This window comes from Schistosoma mansoni, assembly GCF_000237925.1.
Source record: "Schistosoma mansoni, WGS project CABG00000000 data, chromosome 3 unplaced supercontig 0083, strain Puerto Rico, whole genome shotgun sequence".
Taxonomy (NCBI): Eukaryota; Metazoa; Platyhelminthes; class Trematoda; order Strigeidida; family Schistosomatidae; genus Schistosoma; species Schistosoma mansoni.
Genome location: NW_017386008.1, coordinates 1,471,151 through 1,482,213, shown reverse-complemented (window position 1 = coordinate 1,482,213; position 11,063 = coordinate 1,471,151). Strand labels below are relative to the sequence as shown.

The following is an 11,063-nucleotide window of genomic DNA, read 5'->3' as shown; positions in this document are numbered from 1 at the left end:
CATAAACAATGCCCAAACGAACGTTCAGTACAATTGTCAGTATACGAGATGATGTTACTTCGATGTGACATTACAACACCTCCGAACTATTGTAGTTATTCAACTTCGACGTCGTATTTTTTCATATTATGAAGTATTGTTTCCGCGTGGCTGTTATCTAACAGATGATTTCGGTACATCAATCGGCTGTTCAACTACTCGACGATCTAAAGCCTGTCCAGTTCAATTGGTGGTTTGACGACACTCATTCACGCGAATCATCGGTTTACGCAGTCGAGCGCATCTCCTGCAAACTGACAACGATATTGTCGTCTCGACCCCAACACTGACAGCATTTTTCACCGATATCATTGACATGAGTCCAGAGTGACACTCTTGGTTTCTTATATTTTCGACATTTTTCGGTTCACTCATCAAACACGTGTGCAGCACCCACCGTTTATCATCTTTCAGAGATTTCATCGTGCCACCTTTCGTTCTCGATCTGTATTTCTTCGACCCTTATCGATTTTCACAGCAGTTATCAGTTTTTCCAAACTGGCTGCAAATTGATCAGAAGCTTCGCACATGGAAACTACGACTTATCTTCACGGTTATAATTCTGTACTTACAGTTAGTCTGTTAAATATAGATATAACTAGAAATCGACGCTTACGAACAGTTGTCAGCGACACTTACTGACTTTCTACTTTGTACCAAGGGCAGTACAAACATCGGCACCGATTGATAACACACTTATCGTACTATCACTGTGACATCACTACTCTTGCGACAAACTTACTTTTTCTCACCTGAGGAACTCAACCACTTGTCAGAGCTATATTTTTCAACGCGACTTGATAAAACTCCAAAATGTTTCTTTTTCTATTATTTCTATGGTTGATCGCTTAACATTCAACCAACGTCCTTGTTACGTGTTATTACTCGTTGTTTCCCCGATCAGTTTCTGCAGCCTCCTTTCCATTTCTTTTACAGCTCGGCAATACCCGGAGGATTCATATTAATCGTCTGGCAACCTCCGGCGCGCGACTACTCCCAACATGTTTGGTATCGACTCAAACGGCCGTTGAATCTGGTGGGGGAGTATTGTAGGGTCACTGAATATCGAACAGATCACTGATCCCTGTCAAGGTCGAGGATAGTCAACGCGCACAAACCAATCGTACGCCATGGACTGGCCCACGCGGCAGTGGTTATTCTTTCACTTCTGTACTTCCGTAGTTGTACCTTAACTAATATATTCTTGTCATAACGTCCTTTGTGTTGTACAGTCTCCATAGCATCTATTATCCTTTGATGCGTCGATGGTTCAATCCACGTAAGGGCTGGTCGCGAGGTGTGACTTCAGCGTTAGTTGGTTCGTCCCCATTCTCGTCTAACTATAGTAGGCCCCCAATCATTTCGACATAGATCATCAACGTAGACGATCTTACAGTATATTATATAAATACAATGATTAACTGTGATCAACCATAGAATATCAAAGTATTTTAGGAGGCATCTGAATCACTTGTCAGAAATCAGTCTTCAATCTATTATCTCATTGTTCATAACTTTTGAGTGGATAAATATTTTTCAATGAGGTTTCCTTTTTGTTACTTATCTAATGAAGTGCTATTCAATGATGTATAACATGTACATGTACATTGAAATTGAAATGTTACTATTTACACCTGCTCTTACTCGCCATGTTATATAGGGGTACTACCCCTAACTCAGTCAGGGTGTGGAAAGTCGGAAACATGAAAATTTCGCAAATGCAATAAAAATGATCTTGGTGGTGTTGTATTACTATTCCGACACCAGACAATGGTTTTCAAGCGCAATCACTGATCGAAATAATTATACATGACATGTGATGTGAATGTGTATGTGAATAGTGCGAATGGTCGATCAGGGTGCTTGGTACCTGTGTGGTTGCGCTACAGAATTGAGCTGTGCTATTCAGATTGTAGCGTTGAAGCGTGTATAGTGTCTGGTTCTCCTGTCTAGGGGCGGTGGGATTGAGCTATACTGCTCGGGTTAAGCCTGAGCTAGGCGATGTCTGACTCTCCTGTTAAACGAGATTAAACTGTACTGTTTGGATTGTCATATGACAGTCTGGATGGTGTCTGGTTCTCCTGAAAAGCAATGTAAAATTACCCTGACTCACAAGGGTATATTATATAAATACAATGATTAACTGTGATCAACCATAGAATATCAAAGTATGTAACAAAATGTTTTCGATAACTATCATTCCTTGTATGCTTATACCTTCACTACATATTGAGCAGGGACATTCAATTCTAAGCTACAATGACTTCAATATGATTAGGATATTCAGTTGAATGAGACAACACCAATTTCGTCATAGAATAACGATGTTTGAAGAGTATTTGACAGTCAGAGAACACTAGTGATTTATAAGAACTCTCTACTATTCTATACGCTATTGTAATAAGCCGACTGATAACACCTGAATGGCTTGTGATACACTCTGATAGTCCTGCATTTATCAATTCGAAGTCAGGCGAACAAAGTGAGTACAATAACACGTATTGTTTTCTGGATTCAAATCATGCGAAGGAATAATGCGTGAAAAAATCATCACTTGTGGGAAAACTCCAGACAACTCTGAAAAAGAATCCATCCTCACAAGTGTTTAGTATTCGCTGAAAAACGGACCACTATATTCAGTATGAATTCTCTGCAAACTCTGCAAATATTGAGATCATCTGGATAAACGTCAGCACATTCAGGGACTATATCATGGATCAATTTATGAAATGTGGCTGTACAACAACTTAATCCGAATGAAAGGTAGTAGCATTTGGGGAGACCACAAAGTGTGTTAGTCGTTCTTAAACCTGATTGAAGTTTATCTAAAAAAATCTGCACACAGTCGTTCCTTAAATCAGCTTCGCGTAACACTTTCATGTCACCTAACACAAGCAACCACGAAATGTTCAATCAAAGTATCTAAATTTCCGTTTGAGGCTAATGGAGACAAGTCTTTTTTGTACTCTTCTAAATACGAAGTTCTAAACAAAATAACTGACGGCATGCTGCCTGTATCAACAATCAAAAGAGGTATAAAAATCGCTCTTGCATGTGGAAAGTATCTTCCAAAATGGGAGATAAAAATGATATATGATCTTCAGAAGCTGCGATCGTATTACGATATAATGACGGGGTAAGCTATTATTATCATTTGCGAGTTCAACAGAAGTCCAACATACCAACATAGTCCAGTGATGTAAACTCTTGTAAAACAAATACAAGTTTATATTGCATGAAAACAATCACATAAACACTGCAAACCATATTTTATATTTCACCAACAAAATTATATCAGTAACTACGCGAACAAACGCAAAAGTCGTACGTTGTTCGACAAAAAATCTACAATTTACTGAAATGGTTAACTAAATATAAAGTGTTTTTAATAAACTACAAAATGAAGACAACAGAATAAGCATGATGAACACAAGCGATAAGTCTTTCGGAGTGGGATGGCATACATTTCTTTTTTCTGTGCAACCATAGCTCGTGCACACAATCAAGGAAGATATAAGTTAAGGTATGACGATGGCAAGGTATGATGTCATTCTCTTTGTCCATTGCCTTCATTCCTTTCTGTTATCATATTCTGAAATAGCAAAACAGTACAATAATTACTAAGTATTAAATAGATTACCACAAGGTTTCCATGATGAACAACATCTGGACGCATCTTTTCAATGACGGTTTCAATAAAGCAATCCATACAGGATACACAATTCTTAACAAGGAATCAGAAATACTTGTTTTGAATATCAACTATAAGAGTCAACGACCTTTTACTTATAGTTCAAACACGAAAAATAATTTCCGACAGATTACGCTTCCTCAGTTAAACTGATTTCATTGATATTTTGTAACAATTCACACAGATATTCAATTTCAGATTGGACATCGAGAATCACTGTACATTCTATAAGCTGGAAAATTAACATGTTTCCAGACATCAGTGTCAAACATCGACTTCATTCATTAATGAATGTCCACATGGAAGCAAAGCAATGTACTGATATCTGATTAAATATCGTCAACGTATAAAATGCTTTGATTTACGCACCGACGGAGCAATATAAATCACTACTTATTCTCAGCAATAATATGTTCTCTCAAGTAAATGGATTTACAATGTGGACTGTAGTAACATTAAAAACAACCTGTGATGTCTGACAATTACTTACTCCAATCTGGCAACCATTTACTTTGAAGTCGTGATTATCCTTATTATTGTCGACGATGCACCTGTTCGCCCTCTCACACCAAAAACACCTTGTATTCGATGTTGCTGAGCTTTGACATGTTTCGATGGAATTGTGTATTGCACAATCTTCAATGAAAAGAATACGGTGATTGCATTTCAAGTTATCAAACAAACATTAAGTAAATAACAATACACATAACTATAACCCAATCATATAATGGTGATTTCGGTGACTATTTCATTCATTAATAATTTGTCATCACATTGCGCAATGCAAAATTCAGAACAACTCCAATGTCATTCACATTTCACGACATTATGTTGTAATTGAATGAAACTACGTTGAATGTTCAACAATCAGTTTTGAAGGACGGTTCAGTTGATACCGCTTCTACATATCCAAAGGTTAGAATTACGTATAAAAATGGGTATTTGCGATTAGGTGCATGACAGTCAGCTATTATCACACAGAAAATCCATTTTCAATTATGTTAACTCCATCAAACCACGAAGGAAGAGTGACATTGCTTTTCAATTCATGTTTCACGCGTAGTATCGGTTTATATGTTAAGCCCATATACTTTATTCTACCTACTGGCCAAGCCAATTCACCTATACATTGAGTCATACTTTGATCTCGTTAATTATTCGCTTATTTACCTTGACTATATTTTTATATGAGCGTATATGTATGCACACTTCGTATTTTATTCATCATATATCTGTCATTCATTTTTGTTTGACTATAAATAATAATTAACACTTGCTTAGAATGAGTTGGCTTCCCCGCCATCTTCTATAAGCATTATTTTCGCTTCACTCTCGAGTTGGCTTACCAGCCATCTCCAATGCGTCTTATTTGTGCTTCGCTCGCTAACGTATGCTCATGTGCTCATTGCTTTATGGTCAACACACACATAGTCAATACACAACCAACTAACCAACTTATATCATCTCATCCATCGTTTCGTGAGATTGCGTTTGAGTATATTTAATGGAAGCGCGGACATCTTTAGCCTTTCAAAATGTGTACTTAATCATTTTATACACTCAACAGCGAACTAATGTGTAGTGTAACGTCAGTTGAAACTGATGATTGGATGTCCATGAATCACTGACTGAAATCACACATGAAATTTCCAATTTTATGAAACAGAAGTGATGCATTCAAGTGCAAAAATAGTCAACTCTGATAAAATATGGTTAAACATACCACCGGAAACTTCATACTCCACCAATGTTCCATTTTTGACCCATTTTTTGTCGACGACAATTTCAACATCTCTTACACCTTATGTAACAAAATGTACAGAAGAAGACACATAAAATTTCGATTCCCATTTTCAGTATAACAAGTAGTTAAATAAATACAAAAGTAATCTCAAAATTTTCATCCGAACTTTTGCAATGAAGATACCTGTACATCTTAGTCATATTACACAAAATATCAGGTTAGAAAGACATGGATCGTCAAATTCATTGTTGGTGGAATGTTGCATAGAGAACCGTAGCAACACCATAACGATTTTATCACCACAGCTCAAATCTTCTTTGTGTTAGTAACAAGGATAACAGTCGTTGAAATGGAGACACAGATACTTCATTTCAATTCAGATAATTTTAGTGTTCTACAGATCAAAAGACCTAATCTCAAACACAAGGCTTTTTTGTAATGAAATTCCATTATGACTTTATCACAAGTGATACTGCAGTTTTGGTTCATGACGTGTAAACCCCTGATTGAAATTGAATTTCTAATAAACAGTAAGGTTTGAACAGTGAGATTACGAAAGTTATTCCGATTTCATTTCACACAATTTTCTTCAACACTTCGATTGATTTATTTTACACACGAAATAAGTGATAGATATAGAATATGAAAACAACATATATATGATCACTATGATAGATTACAGTCAATTTTTGTGTTGGCATAATGAGAATCAGGTACAAGTAGAAGGAAACATTTAGCAAACAGATGATTGTTTATGTAGGTCAGTGCGGATCAGAATAAAAATAGCATTTGTTACCTCCTCCTTCACACAAAAAGAAACCGACAAATTGTAATTGATAGTTTTCATATCCCCAAGGTACCTGAAAATAAGTAATGGAATTCTGAGTCAAGGTTTGTCCACACACAGCCACCCCTCTCAATACCAAATAATCATTGAAGTAATGTGTTGTCGATCGCACTATCTTCTCCAAAGACAGCTAGTCGCACAGAAGCATACTGCTCCCACAAGTTTTCTTAGAAATATGCTCCATCTAGTCTACAAAGGTATTCTGACTACCTTCAGTTGTCAACTTCAGTGAAATTAGATGAATGATCTATCTATCATGGAATAACGCGACACATTGTAGGATGAATATACACGTCCGTTGATAGAAATATGGTTCTGAATAACTACAATGTTGCTACACGTGAATTTGTTGTCATTTAGTGCAATTGTGTCGATGTGCTTACTTCCATCCATTACTGTTCGTATCCTATTAGAATTCTTTCCACAATATGTCCTAATTGCCCCGAACCAGTCAAAACCGATTCCGTTGAAGACACATGAAATCTTTCATCTGTCCAGGCCTTTACATTTATCCATCATCTATTGTATTCCAAATGTGTGGGTAACTTACTATTCATATTCGAATAGCCATACGCTGAGAAACAATCAATATATTGATAATAAATCACTCAGAATATTCGACAGTGAACTTTTAAAACAGCTGATCTTCAGAAGACGTAGAAAAGCCTGACAGAATATGACTGTTCTCGTACAGAACTCTAACATACACTGTTTCTCTTTAATCGGTGCGAAGACATAAGTATTCCATCAGATATCACATCACTTCTTATTATTCAGTAACTTAAAAAAAATCTAGAAATAAAGTGTGTCACTCAGGTCATATTTATAGTGTTGTACAGTCTGTGTGCCCATTTCAAATTGATGATCTCTTTCAATCGTATCTTGTTACATTCTACAATATTGATGGTCACGAGATGGAATAATCTGAAGTACTTCAAATAAAACTATATTCCTATTGAATTGTACAACTTACGTAATCGTAATAGAAGGATATTGTTCCATTTGAGTGTATCAGAGTGGTTGTCTTGAATGTACCGTCTGTAAATTAAAGATTTTGTTTAAAAAATGAACTTGATGGCATAATTGATCAGGCAACACATTGGTATATCAGTTTTTGGTAAAGATGAATAAAGCATTAGCTGCGCATTATTTGTTTTAGTGGTTTCATAATTCTAATCAATAATATTTAAGAATGATTATTTGGTGAGTAACACAAGTTTACTTCCTTTGAAACACTGACTTCTATTCATGTTCCACTGAAGCCTCTTGATAAAAATGTATCTCTGAAAGTGAAATGAGATTATGACTTAATTTATCCATTATGATCTATCTATTACTCATCCAATCTAGTATGCTGCCCTATATGTCGACTGTTCTTTCAATTTCAAACAATGTGTTCAAACAATCAGTGGATTCTACATTTAGTTTCCTCTTAATTTTCTAAGATCGTCACGCTTTATTACTTCTGTCGCGTTTTGAAAAGACTTCAAATACGGAAAATTGAAAAGAGGCATGTGTGACTAATCAAAATGAATGATGATGTAAGTGTTCATATCGCACATGTGATAAATAAATCGTATTACTGATTGCTTAACGAATCTATCACCTGATACATGAAAAGTCCATTTGAGAGCCAACAAGTTCCCTAAAATGATGAAAACAAAGGAATTGTGTTAATATATCTGTAAAAAAATATCCACTTCCTTTAATAAACATACATTTCAACACATAATGAGTTTGGACACGAGTTATCATCTTCCCTCCAAGTTTCTGGTGAACCGGTCCGATTAAATGGAAGTTTCAAGGGTCCTTATTATCATTTCAGCAATATAATGAATGCGTCAATTCAATAAACTGAGAAGATTATTTCACTTATGAATAGTTGTTTTTCAAAAGTTTTGCCAAACTAAGAGTCTGTTAATATCTATCCAAACATACACATATAAAGTAATTCCCTGAGCTTTTGTTATTCTTATGAAACTGTGTTCCCTCTATTGAACTGATTTTTACACAGAAATGCTACTCAAATGTCATCAACTCCATTAACTGAACAGCATGAATGAACTTCATTGTGATGTTCTTGGTGTTCTATTTTGAATCAATGTTGATGCACTAGCGGACTGTTCATGGTCGTTCGTTGATTCAATGTTTCGAGAAGGGCATGAGTTCAAATTTCATGGTCCTACGAATAAGGCAATCAAGAAGTTGTTCAATATCCAACTGTCTACAAACAGTGACTTAGAGACAATAAACTTTCAAGAACTAAGCAAGTGATACGAAAAATTTTAAAGACATCAAGTATAGTATAAAAGTTCATAGGCTTCAATAATCCAAACTGTTTACTCGCACAACATCGTTTATTGTTGTAGCCGTGATCAGTTTGATTCACTGAATCTACCAAGAAGTGTGGTAGTGATAAGACATCTGTTTTATAGTGGTTTAAACAGACTGGACAGTAAGTAATTTTTACTATAGCAATTACATCAACCGACTTATCGTTTCTAATCAATCAATGTGCGTCTATTTTGAAGTAAATAAATGTTTTGTCTAATATTTGGACTTGAAAGTAATGAATACTCGTCGCGAACATAATTGAAGTCAGGCAATCACACAAACAAAGTAATCACTATGTACTGAACAGCTCTCATGAAATAATCAAGCCAAATATTGAAGCATTTATGCAAAATAAAAAAATGAGAATAAAAAAACAAACAAAATACCACTGAATAGTAGTAGAACTCACCAACAATCGAAATGTGACATTCAGACGGAACAAAGCCACTTATAAAATGGTTAATTGTTCCTATATACCCATGTCCATACATTCTTATTAAACCTGTGTTTATCGAATGAAAAGATGCAAATTGATTGATAATTTTCAGTGAATGAATGAAAGGTTTTGAAATTAACTCCAGACTAAAATGAATTGCATGAATCGTAATACGTTTACTGTAAGGCGTCAAACTATTTATAACTTGAAGAAAATAAGATATCGGTAGAAGTTTTGAATGTTACAAATAAACATCAAATTGATTTTCTGATGGACTTAAAGCAACCTTGATTCGTGGAATGAAATGTGAATACACAAAACTGAGTAGATATCTTAGTTCAAAGAAAATCATTCTCTTACCCTCATCGGTCATTTCGACTCTAGTGACATTAGCGCCGTAAAATTGTAAAGGGAAATCTGGAATCCATCCCTGAAAATACGCAAACATATGGATTAGTAACTCCATTGTAAAATTTAGTTGACTTACCTGATCACCAAACAATTGCTCAAACGTTCCATTAACAATTGGAGAGGTCTGGTTCAGGCGAATCATGCGAGAATAATAATAGTATTGAATCTGAATATCTGTATAAAAACCTGACTGATAACTTACATATTCGTGAGATTCGCCTTCAAAAACTAGTCTACCGTCTCTTTCCGAATCAATTTTGTTGCAAGCATGTTCAGGATTGAAGACCTCTAAAGTCAAGCTGACGACCAAATTGAAGAGAATAAGCTGAGCAGACGAAGTCATATATCTAAAATGGTTCAGATGATGAAACGGCCTCATTTCATTAAAACAAATTGACATTCATAAAATACACTCATTAACCTTAACTGTACAGTCAACACTCACCTCATCTTCTGGAAAACGTTAATAATGGTTGTTAGAACGTGTCGAGTTTATATAGACTTTAAAGGCGTGTTTATTTCTTTCTGATTGGATGATTCAAAGTGACCAGTGGGACGATCAAAATTCATGAAATCGTATGATCATTGTTAACGAATCATCGTTGAAGATGATCTCATCGTTATGTAATGTTTTTCTACCTATTGAGGTATATAGACTACCAATTATACCTCGTTTGGTGAAAGAAGTTAAACCTATTTATGTTTTGTTGATATTCGCCCAAATAATATCTTGTTACTATGAGATTAAATTGTGCACCTTTGAAAGATCTTGACAATAACCAAACTATTGTTTTCTTGAGTATGAAATTCTGTTATCAAAAGAAAGTTTGTTGCATGATTTCTCGAAATCGTCTTCAATTGTCAAAAAAATGTACCACGAATAAGTATCCAGGCATCAAATAACCATAAAACATTATTGTTTTAATTATTATCGTTGATGGTAGTAGCAGTATCGTCTGTGAACAATGTAGCACAGTAACTGGAATTTGATAAGAATTTGACTGAATGTTAGTTAAGTTGGTCTTATTCATGGAACTACTGTTTGTCGAATAAGAAGCCAAACTCATGAATCCATTGCTGCCAATGAAAAAACATGTATCACGTTCTATTGGTCTTCTCCAATTCATCAAACGTATCGCAATTATCGAAGTAGATAGTTCGCACAATGAAGCAAATCAGAAATGAATGGTGAACAACTCAATCTAGACCAGCACACAACAATGTGAGCACAGCCGAACATATGGTATTCGGAATTCGAAATCACGCAGTCACCAAATACAAGTTCATGCAAACACCACCAACCCGAAATTCATATGCTTATAGGAATAGGATTTCGAATATAGAGAATTCTGTTTGATTTACCTGATCCCACTTAACATAACATCAACTTCTGTCATTTCTGCTACTTCCTATAAAATTCTCAAAGTAGAATGGATTATCTTTTTTAAGCCGTGTTCATTATTGGAGTGTTTAATTGAACAAACATATTTCTGTTGACCTCAGGTGTTTACAGAAATATCAATGATTTGACTTTGTCCTTGTCTATCACCTCATTCTATCT

General features: G+C 35.3%; 2 protein-coding genes across 2 annotated transcripts; both read right to left on the bottom strand.

Moving 5' to 3' along the window:
* Positions 1-222: 222 nt before the first annotated feature.
* Positions 223-462, bottom strand: Smp_202340 (unnamed protein product; the record flags this gene model as incomplete). The annotated part of the gene is made up of 1 exon (XM_018791358.1): positions 223-462. One exon carries the CDS (start codon positions 460-462, stop codon positions 223-225), a length of 240 nt encoding a protein of 79 aa, XP_018645495.1.
* A 2,828-nt stretch (positions 463-3,290) lies between these two features.
* Positions 3,291-9,952, bottom strand: Smp_179420 (hypothetical protein; the record flags this gene model as incomplete). The annotated part of the gene is made up of 11 exons (XM_018791357.1): positions 3,291-3,631; positions 4,221-4,366; positions 5,454-5,531; positions 6,271-6,334; positions 7,295-7,359; positions 7,928-7,966; positions 9,065-9,157; positions 9,452-9,521; positions 9,579-9,668; positions 9,705-9,849; positions 9,948-9,952. 11 exons carry the CDS (start codon positions 9,950-9,952, stop codon positions 3,587-3,589), a joined length of 840 nt encoding a protein of 279 aa, XP_018645494.1. The 3' UTR covers positions 3,291-3,586.
* Positions 9,953-11,063: the final 1,111 nt, after the last annotated feature.